The following is a 24387-nucleotide window of genomic DNA, read 5'->3' as shown; positions in this document are numbered from 1 at the left end:
GAATACAAAGATACTGAAGAAGATGAAAATACATTATTTACCTTTTTTGCTGTTTGTGGAAACTGAGAAAGTTTCCTATAGAGGAATTAAAATTAATGACTTGGGGGAAAAATATCCCAATTTGAAGTCTAAACTAAAGATTCTATTAACTTGGTTGGATTAGAAGTTTTTAAAGGGCCTCAAATCTGAAATTGCTGGATTGTTTAATAGAATATGTAAGATTTAAATTTCATTAATTGCTAACAGATGAATGGGAGGTGCTAAATGTGACTAGAGCCAGTGGTTTGTTGGGTTGTTGTTTTTTTTTTTTTTGAAGATGCTAAGGATATGAGGGATGAAGAAATCTTGAGAGCTTCAGCCTGGCAGGTCTGAACTCTAGCAAAGAATAAAGCTAATGGAGAACAGAATGGATGTGTGTGCTGTGGTGAGGAAGAATTAGTGTGGACTTTTCTGAGGGGAGACCTATCATCCCAAATCTGCATGGCAGAGTCATTGAGTGTATAGATAATTGTAAGGTAATACAGTTTTATGGTGAACCTCAACCAGGTTGTTTGCCCAAGGTTCCTGAAGGTACTGAGCCCAAGGATTACATAATCTGTTTTCCCTACAAAGAGGTATTTCAGTTCTGTAGAGGTTTGTGGTGTTTTGGGGTGAGTGGTGGGGTTACAAAGGTTAATTAAGGAAAATACTTAACAGAGTGAAAACAACCTGCCAGAGGCAGCAGCTGCGTTGTACTGACCCACTCCGTGATCAAGGGGCACTGGTTGGGAGCTGCTAAATGTAAACTGACCTGTGTGGAGGAGGAAAGTGCTTGAAACTGTGGGTGCACAAACATGGGCTCTAAATAAGACTTATATCTGCCAAGAGGGTACATGGCACTGAATTGCTGTCACCGATTCCTTCAAAATATCGATTCCTTTGTCAAAAAGACATATATGAAAACAATAGAGAGGCAAAATGAAGCTGTTAGCTGCTTTATAGAGATACCACACATTCCATGTGCTGTTCTGCTCTCTGCTGCCTTCTTGATGCAGAAGTCAACGAGGATGATTGAAAGTGTGGAATGCCTTGCAGAGGTGATCAAGCAGACTGTGCTTCTTGTTCCCTGAAGGGAAAAAAATTGGAGATGGAAGTAAAGGAAGTGTGTACAATTATAAGTGGCATAGACATGAAGAGAGAGTAATTGATTGTAATTTCTCATAATGCAGATACAGAGATCTTGTAAAGAACCCAGCTTATTTAAGTAAAGCAAAAAAAAAAATTCTTTCCTGCAGCTGGTAATTGCATTCATCCCAAAAGTTAAAATGGTTTGAAAAGTGATTAAGAGAAAATTTAACAAGGGTTGTCAAACCTGCAGGAACAGTCTCTGCACAGGAAGAGTGTAAGCCACAGATGGCTAAATACTGGTAGGAGGGAACTATTGCAGTATTCTTGCCCTGCTTTTGTAATCTGCATTTACTTGAGCATATGCTGTTGGCCATTCCTGAAAGCAAAATGAAGACTGGATATCAAAGGTTTAAGAAAAACTTGCTGTTCTTGTATCTTTCTGTCCGATACAGTCAGATATTTTTAGTTTAATTTCTGGGTTTGTTCCCCTGTTCTAAAAGCTCTCATGAACTTTATTTTAAAATCTGGTATAGGGTTTCTGTTGCAAGAGGACATGAAAAGAACCACACTCACTCTTCAAGTTTAGAGCGAGAAAAAGAAGAAAAACTAAACTTTATTTTTAAATTCAGAGTTTAAATATAGTTTGGACTTTGACCAGAAATTGGGGGGATGAGGTTGACACCCCTCAGACCCCACTGGTCAAACCAGCAGTCCTTCAGTTTGTCCTTCTCTCTGGAAGGAATGTGTTATTTACAAAATATCAGTCTTTGTTTTTATCACAAGTGTGAGAAGGCTCCAGTAGAAATAAAAAACAATCAGAAGGCTGAAAAATCAGGGCGACAGGTTTCTCTAGTTTTGTTTGGCTCTTTGGACACTGCTTATGTATTTCATGAAACATTCATTGTCCGTCAAACTTTATTAAATGCCTTCTTTCCTCTTGTTAGAAATTTATTTTTCTACTATGTCTGCACTTTATGGTAAAACAGCTTCTGAGCTGGGTAGTACAAAAATTCAAAACTATATATATATATTTATTTATGTATGAAAATGCATGGTTAGCTACAAAGAGAAATTTTTCTTCTTAATTAAATGGTCTGGAGCTACTGCATACAAATCCCTGTCTTATGACATGAAATGATGATTGAACATACTGATGTTCTGGGATGGCATCATAAACTGAAGATACACTAATTCTAGAATTAAACTTTGCATGTAGGTGTAAAAAGCTGTGTTGTATCAGAAGTAGGAAGAACAGAATGCTTGTATAACACAAGGAGAGCTCCACTGTTGCAGAATATACTCTAGCTTGATCCTTGCAAGTTAGGTTGGTTAGGCCTTAAAATTTTGATTCATAAAGAGCCCAAGTACATAAGTGAAAACGGTTTTTGTTTCTTTTGAGTTTCTGTGAGTTTATGTAACTGCAACGCTATGTATACAGCTGTAATACTGTCATTAAAATATGAGGGTGCTGAGGAGAAATTGAGAAACTGACTCAAATTCATGTTATCTGCTACTTCTGTTCCTACATTGTTTGTGCTGTCAGGAGAGCAGAACCTCTTGAAACAGAACAGAGTTAAAGATTAAGATGCCCAAGATTAGAGGCCTTCAGATGTATCTGACTTCCTGTATTCCATAATGTTGAGCTCTCTGCTGGCTTTGGAGAATTTTGGGCAAATTCTAAAGCAGACATGCTGGTCCAGCTTCCTCAGCTTGAAACTGCAGTGACAAGTTGTGTTTACAAGAGGTCAGGCAGACAGTGTGCATGAAAATATGCAGGGAGAAACATCATATATATATCAGATTGAATCCTAGCTGGAATGCAACATTTTGTGTTTCTAAATGTAGGTTCTGTTGAATGTTTGGGATACTTTTTCAGTTGTAAATGCAAAAATTAAAATGGTAATTACATTTTAAGAGTTAGTCAGATGCTTAAGAGACTTGTTTCTGTTAAGCCTTTTATTTATTGCATTGCTTGACTGCAAGTGAGTGTGCAGAATTTTCTCTCTTATAGGGATGGATATGGTGGAAGAATCCAGCAATTACGCTGCAGAGAAGTGAGATAGTTTCATACTGTCTGGTCTTTGATTTTTTTTTGAGTTAGGCTGCTCGTGTTTTCCTGCTTTGAAATGAAAGGTCAAATTTAAAGATGATCTTCAGAGAGAAGCTTATTGTGTCCCTTCAGATGAGATATAAATCACAGGATTTTGTTCTAGATGTATTTCATTTCAGATAGATAAGTTTTTTCAGGCAGGTGGAAATGAACTGATTAAAAATGCTGTTCCTACTTCAAATGTAATCTTGTATCCATCAAGACAAAATTCGTTTCCATCTCTGGCATATATATATTTAATTTTTTAAAAATTATTATTTTTTGATGGAAACCCACACTTTTACAAGCAGAGGAATGTGCTTGAATTTCAGATTTTAAGAATGAGGGAAATGAAGCTATTCAATTATAGGAATGGAAAGAGGGGAAGTCAAATTTGATCTGAAAAGTCACAATGTGCATTACCACAAGCTTGTTTTCTTTGTAAAACATGATACATTTCATATCTGATGCCTTTCACTAGAAATCTTACACATAATCAATTACGTTGCTTTAAGTTTGCAGAAGAACAACTGAGGCTGCTTTTGACTTTTCTAAATTTCAGAGGGCAGCAAATCAAGCTGCTGTGGTAAATCAAGAATTATTGATGAGTTGCATTCTCTAGAAATAGGCCAACATGCTTCACAATTTTAAACAACAGAGCTGCTGGTTTCCTTGGTCCCCCTTACTGGCCTGGAGGAAGCATAAACCCACCATGCCCAGAGAGTGTCTGCAGCCCTGCTCTTGCATGCAGTGCAAGCTACAGTTCTGCTGACTGAAACAAATACTCAATCAAGTGAAGTAATGAATTCTTGAGAAAATTGATAGGAGGACTGGATGTACTGAGTCTCTCTGCAGGTTACACTATTGAGAATCTCTGTCTGTCCTGATTTTTCACTCTGTTTTCTCTTTGATGAATATGCTGACAAGATAATGTGTGCCATCAGTTGACTCAGGTAAACAAGAATTGGGTTGAGTTCCCTTATCTTGCATGAACTGCTCTAGAGAGACTGGTGGAGTTAGGTATTACTTCAGACCATTACATTCAACCATCCTTTGAGGCTTAACCTTGCCCCCATCCCTTAGATTTGAAACTTAATTCAATTAGTAGATTCACAGCTCTTTTTAGGGGGGTTACAAGTACTTGTAGGAATTCACACAGAGTGCTTTGTAATGTTGGGTTGCATTGACAGGGGTGATGTAAATAAAGTCTCACTTCTGCCAAGAATTATGCTGATTATAATCACTATGTTACAGAATTTATATTGGTAGTCAGTTTCATTTACCTTGTTGTGTGCTACTTAGATGGCAGTTATGCTTCCTTGCAAGAATATTTGAAAAATCAGTTCCTGAGGCAGAGAAGCTGCTTTTTATGGTTTGTTTAGGTTTTGTTTTATCTGTTTGTCTCCAGAGACTTGCAATGCTTTTCTTAGTCCAGCATGTGTTATTTTCATGAGAGACATTGGTAAGAATCTCTTTGTATGCTGATCTGTATACTGTTGCACTTGGTGAAATGGCCATTTCTTTAAATTGTAGTTATTTCGACCTAAATAATTACAGTGTGACCTTTGATCAAACTCTTGTAGGAGGCCTGTCTTACTTTGGTGTTTCTCTGCAGTATTTTGTCCTCTCATATTCTTTACTAAAGAAACAAATTACCTCCCTCGATGCACATTTTCATGTTTCCACATTGAATTTCATTTTCTGTTCTGTTATTCCAATCTATTATAACTTAACAACCCATATTTCCCCAGCAGTAGCAGTAATACTTGGTAAAGCATTTGTTTTCTTCCCCATCCTACCCTTTACCATATGGTAAAATCAGGTGTAGGAACTCATCTATGTTGTGGGATTTTTTTTTAAAGTCTTAAAAAATTTTAGGTTAAAAATATCAATATTTATGTTCTTAACCCAGTTTTACATTGTTACATTTTAACTAGTGAAATCCCTCTGCAATTCTATGGCAGGTGTACAAGACAGTTGTACTGGCTTAATATAGACAGATGATGCAGCCAGGAGGAAAGGGATGTTAAGTAGCAACTGATTTTTTGCTGTTCAACACACTGAACAGCATTGTAAATTTTTCTTGCTGAATAGTCTTTCTTTGTTCTGAGTAGTAGTTGACTCATTTGTGTGCATAGCAGACGTGTGCTACCTTCTTTCTTTAAGCAGCAAAAATGACAAAAAAGTAATAAAAATACCTGAGTGAGGTTAATTTATGCTGTTTTTGAAATGTGCTACCTGTCTCCGTTTAAATAGCTGTTGCTGTGTTGCCGGGGTTGTAGCCTATAGAAACAGAATTTACATGACTCAGAAGAGTTTTAATACATGACATGAGAGAAGAGTCAGAAAAACAATACATGTTGTGAATATGGAGAAGAATATAGAGCTGCAGGCTTTCTCCCTGTTATGTGATAAAGAAACATTGTTGTCCTGTCAAAACTTTACATCATTACACAAATAGCAGCAATGTCGATGAGACATAGTGGGTAGACTTCATAGGGTTATGTAGTATATTTATTCCAGTGCATTTTTTGGTCTACACTGCAATGGGCAATTCTGTTCAGCTTTTCCTTACCAAAACATGTGAGGCAACTCAGAGTCATGTAGATCTACAGTGAGTTGAAATAGCTCTCTGACCTAATGAAAACTAAAATTGTCACACTATTTAAATGCAATGCCTTGGTAGCTATTGTGTAAAGAGGTTGCAGATACACACACACAATGGGGAATAGGAGGAACCACTTATTTTGGTGGTCACCCTCAGATAGACTGGATTAAAGCACATTGGAAAACCGTCTCTCTAGGCAAGATCCTTTTTATAGTCTGGTTAGGTGACTGTATTTGGTAAGCAACCAAGCTCCTTTTATATTAATGGACCTTTTCAGCGACTTGTACCACCAGTTCTGAGCATGAAACCTATTCACAGAGGTTGCAAAAGGAGGTGCCAAAGGCTGGCAGGAGGTATTTGAAAGGTGTGCGCTGCTTGATTAAACTAAATACACATGGCTGTCCTCTTGTAACTGTTTAAACATGTAAATAAAAAGTCTGTTTCTGTTCTTTGATACTGATAAAAGGAAAAACAGATTTGTGGCTGGGAGTTCGCTGTAGGTTTATTAAAGGATGACCCGTATAGTAATAAGGGGAAGCAGAGAATTTACTCCTGTAGGAAGTGAGCTTTTCAGCCACATGTTAGAAAATAAATGCTGTTAAGAATGAGTGTAGCTCGGTTATCCTTGGTAATGTATGACCTGTATATGTGTCACCACTCCTCAAGTAGTGAAGCAACTTGACAGTAGTCTTGACTTGGTTTAGCAAGTGGAAGGATTATTACGGGAAATCCAGTTATAAAACCACACTGGATTGAATTATTCTGAATTAATTTTAAGCAGAATGAGGCCACTAGAGTAGTTTCTGCTTTTGTATAGATTTGCCAGTGAGTCTGTATTTGAAAATGTCATATCTAATAAACTGAAGGAGCGGGTACTAAGTTTGACTGAACCAAGACAGGCTGTGCATTCAGGTTTCTAAATGTGTGCCAGAGTTGTGCATTCCTGAGTGGTGCGTTGTGAGCAGGGCTGGGGAGAACCCGTAGTTCTGTATTAGTGCCATCTAAAAGTGGCTAAAAAGAAAACTGAGAATAAAGGAGAAGTTATTATTCTCAGAAGAACTAAGAATAATCATTGCTTCAAAGATTAAAAACCAATAAGGAGCATGAGATGTAATGACTTTTGAAGTTCAGATACAAGAGTAGAGAAACACTTTGACAGTATATGCTGCGAATCTGTAGCATATCAGAAAATATGACATGAGAAGTGACAACAGATATTGTTCCTTTCCTGGATTAGCACTCTTCAAAGGAATTAGTGTCATCTAAAGTTGAAGCACTCTGCCAAAGTCTGTGTTTGTGACTTCTGAGTTTTGACTTTGTGTGTAGGTAAATATTCCTCTACATGATTCAAAGGTTACTCCTCCATGTTTCTCAAAGATCATGAGATATGACTTCTCATACTAATGAAGCATGTCACTTGATTAGAGGGTTTCAAGATTCTGTAGAGCACAATGAGGATGATGTACATGGAATTTCATCAGGAGTTACCAGACTCATAACTGCTGTTTGTTTGGAATGTTGCTTCCTAATTTCAGCTGCTTCCTTGGTTACTCCTTCTATATCTGTAAACATGAAGTTGCAACAGTGTAATATGTTGGAATGGAAAGCAAGTGGAAGTGTTCAAATATACTCCTGAGATTCTTTTATTTGTCTGTACAGGAATTATTTTCTGTTATATAAATGCTAAATGAAGACCACAGCAGTGATTTTCTTAAATCTGTACAGACCTTTGCTGTTTTCTGTCCCTGTGCCATAGCTGTGTGAGGTATAATTTTACAGATGGAATAAACTAGGTATAATGAAAAGGTGTAATTAACCCCAGCAAGGACACCCTAGCAAGAACCAGCACTTACTGCAGATGTGTACAGATGTGTGAATAAACTATAACTGGAGGCCTGTGCTAAAGTCTGGGGTCAGGAATTTTGAAAGGGAAGAAACACTTCTGATATTTACAATGGGGAGAACATACATAGGTAAAATTCACATTTTGATGCTTTATTGTGCTTGTACTTGCATCTGCATTTCTTCCAATCCCATTTTTCTTTAGGTTAGCTGGATTAAAACAGAACAAAAATGGCACCCTAAAGGCCTAGTGCCACTATCAGCTCCTTCTTGGACTCCAAAAAATGGGCTTTTTTTGTCCATCTTCTAGACACTGTGTTGAAGAGAGTTTGAGGGAAGGGAGGGGAGAGCTCTGTTCATCCTGGAAGGTATGACGGAAAAAACTGTTTATCCTATTTATAGGATTTAGAGGAAGATGTAGTGCTGTGATATGTATCTCAGGAATTCTATTTAAGAAGCAATTTCAGCTTTCATAATGAGTAGTTTGTTCTGCAGGCAACCCAAAATACTGATCACTTCAGTACCATCTTCCTATGATGAATTTGCATACACTATTACCAGTTTTAGGCAGGTCAGCCTGGTTTGATAATGTAGGGGAATAGATTAGTACAGTGTTACACTAAACTCTTTAATTATTCTGTGCTGGTTTGAGATCCCAGTGAGGCTTTTTATAAAAGTTCTCATTTTTTGTCTGCTTGCTGTTGCATACACTGATACCCCATTGACATTGCAGATAGGTGTATTAAAAGTTAATGAAGTTAATTACACCTCTAACTTAGTAGTTAATTTAACTGCTACAGTTAAAAAAGAAATAGGACAGGAAAAGACTGAGTTTGACAGCTGTCCATACCTCCTTAGTGTGTTTCCTTGAATTCCTTTTCAGTGTGTAAGGAAACATCCTGAAACTGGGGTAGCTCACAGGTCAGAGGCAGTGTGACACAAAGACTCTATGGGAGCAAGAGGAGTGGTCAGCTGGAAGCATTAATAAAATCTGGGTGTGTGTTCTGGACACTGTTTCTTGGCAAATCTTAAGCTTTGTGGAAGATCTGTAAGTGGTTTAGATGTTAGGGGTAATGTTTGGGTCAAAGCAAGTGCTAAATTTGCAGCATGTATTTTTACATAAACTTACTGGTTTTTCTTAGATGGACTGACTTAGCAGAAATTGCACAGAGAGATCATTTTTGGATTATCATTCTTTTAATGCAGTGGAGCTCAAGTTAAAAACAGCTGTGTGCTTCTCCAGTTCCATTATTTGGGCTCTTTAGATGTATTTATTTTAGGTTTTTTTTCTGAAGTCTGTTAGTGCTTTTTGGGTGTTAGTACTTTAGTGGAATAGACGAGAGACTTTTTGATACTGCTTGAAGCTAACTGCTACCCAGAAATTAAGTAAATTTGAGATATTTTCTAGGAAATATATTCTAGTAACCCAGTTTGGGGAAGAATATGCTCAGCATGATCTGTTAGGAATTTCATCTCATTGAAGGAGAAATTGTTTGGTTTTTTTGTTCCTGTCAAATTTATATGGCTTTACTACTGTAAGTTCAAACTTGGCACTTCTTTAAAGTGAAACTGTTACCATATGTGTAATAATCTTATTACATAGTTGGGAGTGTAGTTAATTAAAGTTATCTTCAAATAAATACAGAATTTCTAGTTTCATATTACAGAGTTTTTGTATACCTTGACATGGAGAAGGACATTGTCAGTATTGTTTAATGAAGGAAAATGTGGAGTCTTTTAATCATTTAGTTGCCACAGTTTATTGTATGATAGTGGACACAGTCACTAGAATACTTGGATAGAAGAATGCAAACAAAATCAATTCAAGCAAAACTTTAATGTTTTAATTTGATTTCACCTTTATTTGATTTCACATTTTTTAATATAGATAGTGATGTAATTTAAATTCATCTTCACTGCTTGTTCCTTGGATCTTATCCACCTGCTTTGACTTGAAAGAATTGAATGCAAATTGCTTCCTTCTCACAATAGTCTTCTGTGGTATAAGTCATATGAACTCCAAACATTGACTCGTTTCCTTGAATTATTGCAGTCTCTGCTGCTTTGGATAGTTCTATCTCCTGATTACCCAGAGTGGTTACAGTTCTTTAAAATGCCACTGCTTACTGTCTTGAATTCATTATATATTTAATAAGCTTTTATTCTGATGCTTACAGTCAGTATTAGGCTTTAGATGTGCAGATCCTTGTGGAATTGAGAATTATGCATGTGCTTCTCTGGCAGATAACATCAGTTGTTTAGAATACAGTGTTATGGGAATGTAATATGTACTTGTTCTTAAATACAATTTTGATGCAAGATTGGCAAAACAGAATGAGAGATGTGTTAAATATTTTTAGATGTGTGGGGTTTACCTAGCATCATATTTTGTAATGAACTTGTAAAATATTTTTCCACTTTATGGTAAATCGTGTGCATTTTTCCCAATAGCAAGTTCCATAAGAATTCTCTTTCCTGTAATCTAATGTACAGTTTGATGTTGATATCATGGAATTCAGCTCTCTGTAGCACTCCTAAAGGTATTGGTTTAGTTATTCCTTACTTGATGAGAATGTTATCCTTGACTTCTGCCAAAGTATAACTCTAGAATGTTTCTACTTCATTTAGTATGACAGCATATTTAGGTAGCCAGAAGGAAATAATGCCTAGATACCCATTTGAAATTTAGGTTATTAGATGTAGCTAATGTTTAAATTGTACTTTAAATTGGATACAGGATGGTAAACAGTGAATTATTCTAGAATTGGAATTTTGTTCAGTGTTATAATCCAGTATTGCTTGGTGTTACTCGCTGTCGTTACACAGAAATTTGTTGATTTTGTAGTTGCAGATGAGATTAGCTGATTATAAGGTGCTAAAGGAGGAAAGGGAAAACTGGAAACTAGTTTGGGTTTTTATACTAAAAACAATAAGCAGTCTGAAGAGAGTAAGGAAAAGTGTTCAAATGACGTGTTAAAAGTAGCGAATTAAAGCTGGAGAGGTGAGAATGAAATTATGGATGCCTGTTGTAGTTTCTCTGGCCAGCAACTAAGCCCTACACAGGCTCTCACTGCCTTGTATCAGAGAGAGCTGGAAGGGAAAAGTGCAAAAACTTTGAGTTGAGATAAAGACAGGTTAATTTAAAAAAAGGAAAAAAGAAAATAGGGAGAAATGACAACAAAAATCAAACCCAAGAAACGTGTGCTGCAAAAAAAAAAAACGCAGTAGCTCACCATCAGGTGACTAATTATCAGCCAGTCCCAGGCAGCAACTGGCAAACTGCACACACACCCGATTTTTTATTGCCCCATATCCCGATTTTTTATTGCTGAGTGTGACACCCTGGGAAATGGATGCCCCTGGGGTCTGTGGGGCTTGGCTGTTGTGACTGTGTCCTCTCTCAGGTTGGTGGGTATCCCCAGCCTGCTCACTGGTGGGGTGGAGTGAGACACTGAAAAAAGCCTTGACTCTGTAAGTGCTGCTCAGCAGTAACTAAAACATTCCTGAATGTTTCCAGCACAAATCCAAAACAGCACATATACAACCTGCTGTGAAGAAAATTAGCTCCAACCCAGCCAAAACCAACAACAAAGGTCTTAGATGTTTTCAGAGATTTCTTTGAAATTATGATGGTCTATAGAAGTGTAGATGAAATGGAAAAGGATGTTGAAACTCATGTACATGACTCATTTTGCCTGTTTGGTGAAACAGTTGATGCACACCATTGTAAAACTGCAAAATAATGTACCTCTTTGATCACTAGGTTTGGTGTGTAAAAGCTTTGTGTGTTTCCATTAATTCTGTTGCAGAGGTCACAGAATTCTATAAAGAGGTCTTCTGGAGCTGTGTGTGAATGGGAGTTCAGAAGGGGTTTATTTTGCCATTTCTGCTGCACTTCTAAATAATTACAATTAGTTCAATTTTAGGGCGCCTGATCATTTCAGTACCATGGAGTAATTTGAGCTGATTTTCATAGTAATTCTGTGTTTACATGACAGATAATACAGAGGAAGCTGTTGTCCTTCCCTACAGTTTTTATCCCATGTTTTAGCATTTTACATCCTCTTTATTTCTTCCCTCCCAGAATGAATGGTGATTCTGAGATAATAAGCTTTTCCAGCTCTGAGATCCTCTCTGTTGCAGTTTTCGTTGTGTGTTTGAAAAGAGGGGGAGCAAATTAAACAATGTTATCAAGTCTGGCTTCGTCTTTCTGTTCTAGCTAATTTTTAGTTCTGCAGGGGTTATTTTTTCCTGTTTAAAAGAATGCATCACTAAGTGTTCTGGTTCATCTGTCTTTAATAGATTATTTATCTAGCATGAGAATTGTTAGTTACCTTTATTATAATCTGGTTTTCTGCTGATAATGTTTCTTGAATTTTTGTATGCTTCCTGCTGGATGTGGTTGATACATGACCGTGAAATTGTGCTGTGATTAACTTGTGTTCTGGCGCCGAGAGAGAGGGAGCAATCAGACAGTGAAAGAAATTAGGTTTTCTCTATTCTCAAGGGTAAAAGTAAAGTTCAAGTCTGCTGTTTTACCTCATTCATACTAATAGTATCATATCAGGCTTCTCTGCAATTACAAATATTTTAGTCTTGTAAAAATAATTGATGTTGGACACCGTAAGAACCTTTCTTTTTATTTAACAAAGGTTAGAAAATCAGTGGTTTCACATTAATAGACTTAGGCAATGCTGCTTGAAATGGTAGTAGCATTTATTTAGATTGACACTTCTATAAGCTTTTTACTTCAGGTCAGTTTTGTTGGAAACTTTAAACTTGGAAGTCATTCAGCTTTATCTGTTGCTTGATAGTGTTGTTTGATGGACAAACTTTCAGAGTATCTCAGGGAGCAGAGTTCCTGGGTGTGAATACTAAGGTGGGAGGTAAAATAGTGGAAGGTATGAAGATGCTGGAAAAGGGAGGAATAGAGTTTCTTCTCCTTTCTTTTGGTCAGGAATTTGTCTTCAAGTGAGTAAAAGTTGTAGTTTCATAATATGGAGAGAAGATATACTTTACTGAAACATTCTTGACCATGAGTCTTATTGTTATTACTTACTGAGGAATGTTTGGTGTCTTGAATATGGAATTATTTTCATGTTTTGTCCAGTACTGGGTAACCCAGATTTGATCAACTGCTGGAGTAGCTGTTTCTGGGGTGATCCACTGACCTGCTAACCTCTGGGGCTTCCTGGGGGTAAATATGAACACCAGTCTTGCCAGAAATAAGATAGAGATTTTAGGGTGATGTGCATTCTGTATGTTCAATTTTCTGAATGTTGGGAAAGCCAGCTAGTAAACATATTTGTTAGTAGTGATCTGTGATAAAATACCAGGCGTGAGAACCTGTGTTAGGTAAGTGAATCAGTCTGACCGTGTGAAGTGGTAAATGAAGGACAGACAAGGTGTGCTTTTGCTGCATGGGAGCTCGCTTAGAAAGATTAAGTTGATGTGTTTTTTGTCAGAATCAACCCATGCCACTAGTTCAAGGCCTATACGCAAAAAATCAAAGTGTTTGGTTTAGTTGATTATAGTTTTTTGTGTTTGAGCAGGACTTGATATTGGAATAGATCTCATGAGAAGATTTCTTGAAACACACACACACATTAATTCTTGATCCTATACAGTTTATTTCAAGTTTGCATTGTTCAGCACTGGATAACCTAGGCTCCATGAAATTTCCTATGATTTAAGCATGCAAAATGACTGGAGAATAGACAAGACTAGTCTTGAATCAAAGATGTTTCCTAAAATTGGTTCCAGTAATTTAAAATTATTTTGAAAATGTATTGTTAGAAAATTGCTGAAAATGTTCACCAAAAGCATTCAACTAGTCATCCTTCTGGTATAATGTATTTTAAAACAGTATGAAAAAGAGGCGCTGCAGACTTTTTTCCTCTCCCTTAGTCATTACTGTGGTACCTAATGCTGTTTAAACCATGAGTGATAATTGGTCATTCAGATTTCATGTAAAAACTAGCAGTAGTAGATTGTTCGGTTGTGTTTTTGTATAGTCTGTATTTATCAAGCAGTATATATATTTTTTTATCCTTTTTAGGTAAATTAATAGTCAAAAAATATTTGTGTTTTCTTTATTATTTCTATATACGTCAGCTGTGAAAAGAGCTGGCCAGTGTCTTCACAGAAGCATTCCAGGGATGTGATGTTTAGCTGGTATTACTGGATGCAAATTTAAGCATCTAGTTTTGAATATAGATTTGCAAAGTAATTATGATACAGTTTGCAATCAATGCAGGTGGAGAAGTAGAGGTACTTACAAAACTGTAAACGTGTATTTTCTGTTTTTAATAATCCTAGTTTCAAATGTTTGCCTAAATAGTTCTGCTTTCCAGTAGTTTTCTGTTACTTATTTTATATATGTGCTTATGATACATTTCTATAACTATGCCTTTGTTTCATTTTACAGAGGAAATAAAGGCTGAAACAGAAAAGCAAAGGTATGTGATAGTTCATCATATTAAGTGATAGTGCTTTTAACATCTTAAAATGTGTACCATACTTATTCTGCATGGGGAGTATGGGTCTCTGAAAAGCATTTTCAGCATATTTTGGGTGGTTGGTGGTATCTGGAAATGTACAGATGGTGCTGGTTTATGTGACTGGCTGTTGTGGTGCAGGGCACAGGGCTTAGAGGGAGCAGGGTGGTACTGTCTGACCAGGGAGCATAGGAAATAGGGATCAAAGTAGGAAAAGATCTCTGTGGATGGCACAGAAATTTCTTCCAATGTATTGGTGGAAGAGCCTTGAAGTAGATTCAGAGAAGGAGGAAGAATGCAGGTAAAAGACATAAAATGAGTGATCGGGGGAAGAGATTGGGGTGAGGAAGTGGGAGTGAGCAGAGAAAAGTAATGTAACTGGCAAAGATAGTGTCTGGAAAGGACATTGTTAGGGAATAGGTGAGATTTGTGAAGGCAGTTCTACAAGTGAAGGTAAAACCAAAAACTGACATTCAGCAGTCTTTTGCTGTCAAGAAATTTCTAAGTATTACTAAGCTGTGGGATCTGTTATTGGTATTTCGTTACATGTTGCACAAGATTGTCTTTGTCCCTGAGTGAGGGCCATGTGTTGAAGACTGTTCATACCACTTGTTGAAAGAATTGAATCAGTGGATGAAACAGGATGGAAGTGTTCCTAGGCAGCTGGGTGCTGCTTGGGGATCTCTGTTCTGCCCTGTAACTGCATTTCAGTATTGGGCAAATCATTTAAACCACAGCTATTAAAGTTGGATACCAGTGATTTCCACTCCTGGATATTTAAGCAGAAATCTACAATTTGGGTTTGGAAAACAGAATCACTTCTGGCTGGAATAAAGTCAGAGAGAACTTTGTTTCAGAAGATGTAAAGGAAAACTCGATATCAAATATGCTGAAAAATTTAGTCTCGCAGCTTACTGAATTGGACACATAAAACTTAGTGGGTGCATCTCATTGAGATAGTGCTTTGCTTTCAACCAGCAAAATGAAGTCAATACAACGAGCTCATAGCAAGATTGTAAAAATAAATTTAATATTTATGTAGTGTTTAGAAAGTGTTGCATCCAGCACTACAAGATTGTCTCAGACAGAAAGTAATAATGTGAATTTATAATAGGTTTTTCTTAGAGTGGTATAAATAAAGCAGAAGTCTACATTGTGAAGCATGATAAGAAAAAAGGCTTTATGTTAAATATTCAGTGAGAGATATTTGTTCTGGACACTGCATAAGAAAAAGTAATATCCAGTCATGTAGTTAAGTGCCATACTAAAACTAATGAGACCACAGAATTAAAATCATTTATATAAATGTGGTTGAGCCATTTCTGAACTTCAGGTGCATAATTTCTGCCCTATCAATGTCTGAAGTTGTGATTTTTTTGGGGCGTAGAATGTGTATGTCTTATCTTCCCAAAGGCATTTTCTAAATAGATTTTGGGTTCTTTGGTGCTGTCTTTATTTTGTCAGTAGCCTTTTGGTGCTCTGAAGGCTTTGCTGGAATTGAAAACTGTGAATGGACTTGTCTGTTTTTACTGTAGAGGCAAATTGTTTAGGTGCAGTAGAAAATACTGTTTTTCTAAGCCCTAGAATAGAGAAATTTCTTAGTCAAATTATTTTCAGGTTCTTACTTCTATAATTGAGATTCAAATACACAAATAAGGGATTTCTAATGATGCGTCTTTAATTTTTTTCAGTCCCTCTTCAAGATAACTGATCTCAGTTAACCTGGAATAAACTGAAGAATAGATAATTTCCACTTTCCAGAAATTTTGCATGGAAAACAGCTTTTTTTGTTCTGTTTGTTTTTTAAACAGAACTGGTATTTGGTAGTGGGGTGGAAAGGAATAGAAAAGTACAAGCTGATTTATGTAACCATTACACAGCAAATGCAGCCAAAATAATTTTCCAAATCCATTATTTGATACATACCTTAGCCTTTCTTATGGCTAATACATAAATATCAGCATATTTCGTAATTCCCAGGCTTTGTAGATGCGTTGGTGGAAAAAAAATTTGGCATAGTTTCTGGGTTTAGAAGCAATTTACTGACATTGAGAAGAAAAGTCTTGTTGAGTTTCTCTTCTCCTCTCCCTGCTATCCCCTTTCCTTACATTATCAGCAGTGTGATGAGCTTAATTGAGTTGCTTTTCCAGAGACAAATGTGCATCATCTTCCATATTTAATATCTTGCCCATTTTAAAATAGCTTTCAAATAAGAGACACTCCAGGCTTATGTAGTAGCTTGCTGTGGCATGGATTCTTCATTTTTGGAATCTCACCATGGCCTGTTCCTTGTTTTGAACAATTCTGGGTTTATTTCCAGAGTGCTCTTTCTAACTTAATTTTAATGGTTTCAGTGGGCATAATAATCACTAGATAAGGAACAGTCTTGTCATAAGACATAAGCAACAGAAAACTTCCCTTAGATTCCTCAGAGTAAAGGTTTTGTAGGAATATTAGAGAGATTCAAGAACATAAGAGAATCATGTACTTCCTCTGCAACTTATCTAATTAGAGTGTTGTTCAAAAGAGGTCTGCTTCCAGCTAAACAGTACAGGGCAATAAATAAAGTTAAGCTTCCAACAGAAAAAAAAAACAAACAACCAACAACTCTGCTTTTCTTCAGGAAAGAAATGTGTGGGGATAAGTTCTTAGACCTTCAAAAGAGATGTAGTCAGTAAAAAAATAGCATCTTAGTACTAATTACTCACTCTTAAGACTTAGAATTTGGGTGCCTTTTTAAAGCAACCTAAACAAGATCTGTTTGAATGTGGTGACAGATATCATCTCAAGGACAATCCAGCCTGCTCCTTGAAAAGGTGAAACTAATTTATATTGATTAGTTTAAGGCCCACTCCATAATGTGTGAGACTGCAATCATGCTTTGGATTTATAATAAACTCTTAGTGGTTCATTCTTCTACTTAGGGAACATGAAATTGAAAGGGAACATGAAATTGAATACATTCCTTGAAGCATCTTTTTTTAATTAGCAACATGCATGGGAGCTGTATTTGAATGCAGTTGTTCTACTATTCTTGCAGTAACTATTCAAGTTACTGCAAGAATTCTGTAAGCCTTCACTACAGAATGACATTTTGCAAGTTTTTTAATACTGCTTTTCAAGCCTGTGTAAGACAGTGTTGTTTTCCTTTTATCTAAAGATACCTATGTGTGCACAAAAAAGGTTGGGAATGCTTTATATAGAGCTGGTGAGTTATTCTGTGAAAGGAAAATTCTGCACATCTTGCTTTAAGCCAAAGTCAAACTGCATTGATCCACTCAAATTAGTGAAAAATGACCCATTCCTAATTATCCTTTTGTGGTATTAATGAGCATGACCTTTTTAAAGGTGCTGTAATCAACAAAACTTAAACACCTCATAATTTTCTTGCTTTTGTACAGTTAGTTACTTCAGATAATATACCCAAGTGAGATATGTTGGTAACCACTCAACTCTTGAATTCAGTGGTGATACCTGAAGCAGAGATTAAGATAAAGGTTCAGCTTGTTTTGTTCTGTTTGTTGCTTTTGCCAGTCTAGTAAGGGGAACCCTTTGGTATTTAAAAGGAAGCAAGTCTTTCTGCTTCCAAACCAGCAGATACCACTGGATGTCCCCTTGGTGTGCAAATGGGTCGATTTGCCTGGTCCACAAAGGAGCCAGGAAGTATAAAAGGTGTTAAAAATACTTATGTATTACTATTGTTAGAAGTTTGTCTTTCCTAATGTTAATTTGGTATTTTATTTCATTCATAAACATTGTGGTCAGAATGATTTGTGTGATCACTTTACAGTACTCTAATACAGTCATTCTGTTTAGTCCCCCTCATGGAGAAGCAAAGTCTGGTTCAAGCACTCTTCCACCTGTGAAATCAAAGACAAGCTTCATTGAAGCGGACAAATACTTCCTACCATTTGAATTGGCATGCCAGTCCAAGTGCCCCAGGATTGTCAGTACATCTCTAGATTGTTTACAGGTCTGTATGAAGATGAGTTTTAACTATCAACTGTAAAATCCAGTTGCTTTGGAGTGGAAGTACAGTTATATGTAATAAATAATGTTAAATAATGATTGCATGCACAACCAAATAGAATGTGTTTCACACAAAAGATGAATGTATGCCTTATTTATTATGTAGTGTATGTGTGTGTTTCTTCATGTGTATATATTTTACCAGTTACATGTTTGGGTTATTATGTACAGCTATCTATTTTCATGTGTTTAAATGTGTGTTGAGCTAACACAGCAGGTATAGCATTAGCAATTTCATTTTATGCTATTCATAAGTGCAGTAAAATATTTTCAGTTTGAGATGTCTAGTCTCTCAAAACTCTTGAGGCTCCTGAAATGTTTTCAGAAGAAATTGTGCAGCATTGTAATTTTAGCTGTTCACTCCTCCAGAGGAGCCCAGCAGTGAACTCAGTTCACCGTCACAGGCATGTGTGCCTGGCCTGCTCTCGTACCATGATAATACTCTGTGTAGCATGAGGATTTACAAATACTCTTGTGCCTGAAGTGTTCAGAAGAGGATTTTGCTAATTTTGTAATAAATTCCACTTTTAAGTATTGAAGACCTAGAGAAAGCAAAGGATACTAGAATAATTAAAACCAGAAGAAACACTAAAAAATAGAACACTACCTGGTAGCTCAAAGAGAAAGCATTGCAGGTGGTTTATCTGGTATAAAAAACAATTGTGTGTTGACCACATATGAAGATTTCTGTGATGTAAGTTAGTTTTCAGAGTCCTGTTTGTTTTAAAACATTAACTGGTGAACAAAACCTTTAATGTTAAACTTGCTGAAAAAGTTTGTGTAGCAGTTGCTGGGTGAAAATGGAATAAATCCGGAGGATATATAAAAAAGTCCTTGATGTTTTATGATACATGGGGTAAAAGGTACTGTTTTAATTATTCTGTGTAAGTTGGAACTCTCAAGTGAATTTATTTATTATAAAAAAAAGCTGGCTTAAAGCTCTTATTTACATGGGTTTTTTTTCTTCTCTCCAGAAACTTATAGCATATGGGCACTTGACAGGGAACGCTCCAGACAGTACAGCTCCAGGAAAAAAATTAATTGATAGAATTATCGAGACAATATGTGGCTGTTTTCAAGGCCCTCAAACAGACGAAGGGGTTCAGCTACAAATAATAAAGGTAACATGTTTAATACTACCTGTATTTATAGTGGTGGTAGCAGGAAGACGTTCTTGACCTCAGAGTTCAAAAGCAGAAGTGCATAAGTTGTAAATGTCATGGTAGTGTTAAAATATTTTCTTCATCCTGTTTCTTGGAGATGGAAACTCCCTATCCTGTGCCCTTCCCCTGATTTCTCCCACTGCATTTTGGGTGGACTTGTGGTTGTGGCCTCAAGTCTTGTACACAGATCACTGGGTGAAATTCATTCACAGCAGACCTGTGGAGTCTCTAATTGTGAGGAATTACTGTCAAGCAATCCTGCACTCCCAGTGGGGGAAATGGTAATTAAGCAGCAGATTTTAAAATCTGTTATGGAATTTGTTGATGAAATGCAATTAGACCTGGCAGTTGGACACTACCATGGTAGCTTTGTACTGCTGTGTCGTACACTTTTGCTTGAAGAAGGGCCAGGGTTTGTTTCCACAGCTTATATAAATGTTGCGTGTGGAGTTTGTACAAATGTTTCTGGGGAGTCTGTTTTCTGATTGCATCCATTAATTATGGGTATTTGTTTCAGGAAATCACTATGCCAAGTACTAGAATTTAGCTGCCTAGTGGAAATGTTGTACCCTGTTCCTGTAACAGCAGTCTTTGAATGGCTGCAGTGGTGAGCAGCAATGAAGAATACAATTGAAGTTAGTTAAGAGAAATGGAGTGTTTGTTACCTCATAGTCTTGTGTATATGTATCCTGAGGCATTGCTTGCAGATTATATTTACTTGCATTAATGCAAAGAATGTGGTTTGCTTTTCTCCTTTTCATAGCTCAAACCTTCCCTGGTTTTTTTTGCACTTCTCCAGCAGGTAGTTGTTACTAATGTTGGTTCATGCTGCTGTTTTCTAGATTTGTTGTGTTGTTTTGCCCAGTCATTTAAGATGTTTTCTATCCTGCAAAGGGAAGTTTTTATTGATTTAAACTTTCAGTGCTGAAACTATTACAACTCTCTCTCTCATTGTAATACTGTCTCTCTGAATGCTTTCTTATTCCAGTCCTCCCTGTCTGAAGGGGCTCTAAGAGCTAATACTCCTTCTGTTCAGGAGAAGTTTGGAGAAAGTAAATTCTTCAACAATTGTAAAATGCATTGTGTACACTCATTTAGTGCCTTAATTTTTTACCGCTTAGGTGTAGCTAATCGCCATGTTGGAACAACTGGGAGAGTGGAGGGGACTGTTTTGACTCCATCTTTGTCCAATACACTGAACCATTAACAGCTTGAAAATTTTTAATAACCTTGGCAAAGACCAGAACTTTTGACTTTGGAAGAATAATGAAACTGCTAAGTCATATTCTCTTAGGTCTCATAACTCTTCAATTCTGAGATAACTGTGGACCCTGCTTCCCCAGTATGATTTGAAGGATGGATCGTATTCCTTCTTAAACTCTTTTGTGGTTCTGGTGATTAGTCTGTTGTCTGAAGAATTTTAATTCCATCAGGGAGATAGAAGGCAGCGGACCTGGATCTCCCGCTTTTTTGTGCTGGTGTTCCCAGGCTGTTACCCACAACATAAGCAACACTCCCACAGGGCAGCTGCTTCACCAACACCACAGTGAAAGCTGAGACTTTGATCACTTGGACGCCTTCCTCTCTGGAGGGTTGTCTTGGTTCTGCATGCAGAATGGGTGGCCCTTGCATAGCGTGCTGCCCTCACTCTGGGATTTGGGAGCCTTCATGGGGTAGGAGTTAACATGCAGTGCTATTTCCTAGTTACTGGGTGGCTTTCCAGGGGCAGAGCCATCTTAAGCCAGTTCCCAACTACCAGAGCTGGACATGCTGAAAATACCTTTCTGCTGACTACCAAGGAAATAATCTTGCTGACACCGAGAAGTATAATTTGTCTTTTTTTAGTTATCTAAGCTTTAGAGTCATGGCCTGCAGTAGTTTTGATGGAGGCTGGTTTAACTTTTCTGCTCCTATTGCTTGCATCTTCTCATCTCTGTAGTGCCCTTGTAGTTCATTTACAGACTCTGTGATGGACCAGACTGGGAAATTGGCCTTTTCCTTCCTTTCCCATATAGTTCAGTTTGATGTGGTATAATTCTGATTTGAAGCCTTGCAACTTTCTTGTGTAGTTGTTGTGGTGGGGATTGTTATGCCAGAAACAGTGCAAGTAATTAGACTGCTGATGCAATTAAAAGTAGTTTATTCAAATTGTGTGAAATAACATCCCTAGATTGAGTCTTTCTGCCTCCAGGCTTGCTTTCCTATGGCTGCTGGGGCATTTGTAGTGTGTGAGTGCAGACTTGCACTGACAGTTGCAGAGGTCTTACTGTTTACATTTCTTCTGGCCTTTTGGTGCCTGAAGAACTAGAACTATGGAAAAACTTAGGTGGTTTTGGGGTGGTTTTTTTGTTTGTTTGGAGTTTTTTTGTTTGTTGTTTTTTTTAAATTTGTAAAGAAGAAATAGGGATGAGGAGGCAGGATGGAACACGATATCAACAATTTACACTCGTGTTTCCTTTCCTTGGTTTGCCATATGGAATGTACGTGCTATTTTCCAGGTATTTTTACAGCTCAACTTATTAATGTTTGGCAGAGATTGTTGTGTGTGCTTGATAACTGTAGTCTGAAAAGTTGAATGTTATTTAGTGACTTTTTCTTAATGTTACTTAAATTCAAAAATTATTTATCTGTGAAGGTTATTTGATGTATTTGTTGTTTTGTGGTTTAAGGAGTTCAGTTTCCTGTGTTCTTTCAAAAGTCAGTCCATACTAACGTATTATTTTGTGATAAGTGAATGTTTGGACTTCAAGTTAACTTTAAAAAAATCGCTATTGAAAGTAATCCCATAGACCTTCTCAAAGGGAACAGAATTACATGGTTCTAGTAGCTAATTCACACTAGAGAGAGGAGCCAGAGCTGCTGTGTTTTATGTGCTGTTCCAAGTACTCGAGAGTTTCCAGGCAACTGAATTACGAAATTAAGACAAAGTAAGCCCGTGCTGATCAGATGACAGCTGTACTGTGTCATAAATCTTCCACAGATAAGATGATCAGAGTTGGCTGAGAGGAAGAAAAAACTGACCCTGAGTTGAAAATTTTTCTCCTGGTTGTAGCCACTTTGTTTTGCTGTAACTGTGCTGTTCTTACAGAATATTCAATGTGAGAGCAATCAAAAGGCCAGAGTTATAGATGGATGCTGGATATATTTAGTAGAGGATTATTGTTAATTTAGTTTACTTTTTAAATTACCTTTGTTTTGCCTCTCAAAAGCATGATACTTCCTGAACTGTTCTAATGCATTTGTTGTAAATAATAGAAAATTCACTTGGCAAACGTGCTTTGGGCTAAAAGAAAAAATACTGTGGGTGGCAGACAAAGATATGATAATCTAACTCAGGAATTTATCCTGGAGATTTTTCTCCTTTCCCAAAGCCATCCAGTGGTTGTTTATAAACATAAATAAGCTTTATTTACAGTAAGTAGGTGGCAGCACAGAACATTAGGGTCTTTCCCAAACACAGAACAGTAAGTGTGAAGGACTGGAGGGAGAGCATGAGGAAACAGACTCACAGTCAGGATGGTAGCCAGTAGTTTCAGGACAAGGAAGGCTTGTTGGCTGTTGGTATTTTTGCAGGCTTTGTGACTGTCTTGGTTTAGAATGACAGGTGTCTGCTAAAGAAGGTAGGAGCCTCCCTTGAAGATGTAAACCCTCTCTTTCTGAATTATTATAATTTTGAAAGTAAGGGGCTCTCAGGCAAAGATACAGGAATAGGAATAACAGTTCTTTACTAGGAAAATTAAAATAAAAAAGCAGTAGTACAAAAAAAAAAACACCCCAAAAACCCCCCAGAAACTACCGAGTCAGAATACAACCTGACACCCTGTTGGTCAGGGTATTAGTAGCAGTCCAGTTAAAATCATGGCTGCAGTTCTCCTGGAGTGACAGATGTGGTTCTGTTGAAGCAATGATCCTGTAGAAGGCTGTAGTTTTCCTCTGCAGGTCCAGTGGTGCTGCAGATGGGTCCAGTCTTCCTCTGGGAATCCAGTTGAAACAGGCTGCCTTGGTGTTCTGAATCTCAGGTTTTATCCAGGTAGGAATGCTTGGCTCCTCCCACTGGCAGGAGCATCTCACAGTGAGATGATGTAATTTTATCAGTCATGCAATGTTAATGGCCCATTAACAGAAGGTATCTCCCCAAGGGAAGATGGGTCTTGGAAGAGATAAAGAACACTGCTCCACCTGGTTTTAACAGCTGGCCCATTAACAGAAGATAACCCCCCAAAGTTATGAGGGATAGCTCATGGAAGAGACAAAGAGCGCTGCCCTACCTGGCCTTAACAGATGGTAATGGAATACAGATCTCTGGTTACATCTTGCATTGCAACCCAAGACAGTGACAAAGAAAGCTTTTGTGGAAGGACCTGAAGAAGAATGAGGTGGAAACCTTTCTCAAAGGTTTCCTTCTATTTCTAAAGAGCAGCAAAGTGGAGGAGTAAATAAAGTAGGTGTAGGCTTTTTTTTTTTCCCTTTCCATTATTTCATAGTTCACATGAAGATACTGTGGAAACAGATGAGTTAAGTGTGACCAAAAGGAGTGGGAACTCAATTGCAAAAAGCCTTGAGTTTTACACAGTAGAAAAGAGCAACAGTGTAATGCTGTGACTCCATAAGAGGAGCTTGTTGTTCTGACCTCTGCAGAGAGCCATTTTTCTGTCCAGGCTTTGCTCCTAGACGTTTCCCTTACTCCATCCTTTGTTCTAGCAGGCATTCAATAGTCTACATTTACTGAAATCACTTTTAAAACAAACAAAACCCCAAAACTAAACACCAGAGAATCACCTGAGGGTGCTTTTGTTTTCTATGATTTTTACTTGTATTGATGGGTTGCTGTTAAAATAGCACAGGTGGCTTCATGCTCTGGACCTGTGGCAAAGTAAGATTGGGTGTGGCTGGGAGGAAGGCAGAACTTTCGTTACTCTGTCTCTGAAGGACGTGTTATGTAGCAGTTTCAGATTTTGAGTAATCCTGCTTCGCTGGGGGCTGAAGTGATTATCCTCTGCTCATCTGTCACCCCTCTCTTCTTCCTCATGTTGGACATAGTAGTTGCTTGAT

General features: G+C 37.4%; 1 protein-coding gene across 1 annotated transcript in view; it reads left to right on the top strand.

Moving 5' to 3' along the window:
* ARFGEF1 (ARF guanine nucleotide exchange factor 1) overlaps positions 1–24387 on the top strand; it is an 86569-nt gene that overhangs the window by 11687 nt on the left and 50495 nt on the right. Inside the window, exons 2-4 of the mRNA XM_083859934.1 lie at positions 14074–14104; positions 17960–18116; positions 19147–19293. Of these exons, the coding sequence (XP_083716060.1) occupies positions 14074–14104; positions 17960–18116; positions 19147–19293 (335 nt within the window). The remainder of the gene's footprint in view (positions 1–14073; positions 14105–17959; positions 18117–19146; positions 19294–24387) is intronic.

The sequence above is a fragment of the Zosterops lateralis genome, assembly GCF_965231275.1.
Source record: "Zosterops lateralis genome assembly, chromosome: 1".
In the NCBI taxonomy this organism is placed as follows: domain Eukaryota; kingdom Metazoa; phylum Chordata; class Aves; order Passeriformes; family Zosteropidae; genus Zosterops; species Zosterops lateralis.
Note: the sequence above shows the minus strand (reverse complement) of the source record. Positions and strands in the feature narration are given on the sequence as shown.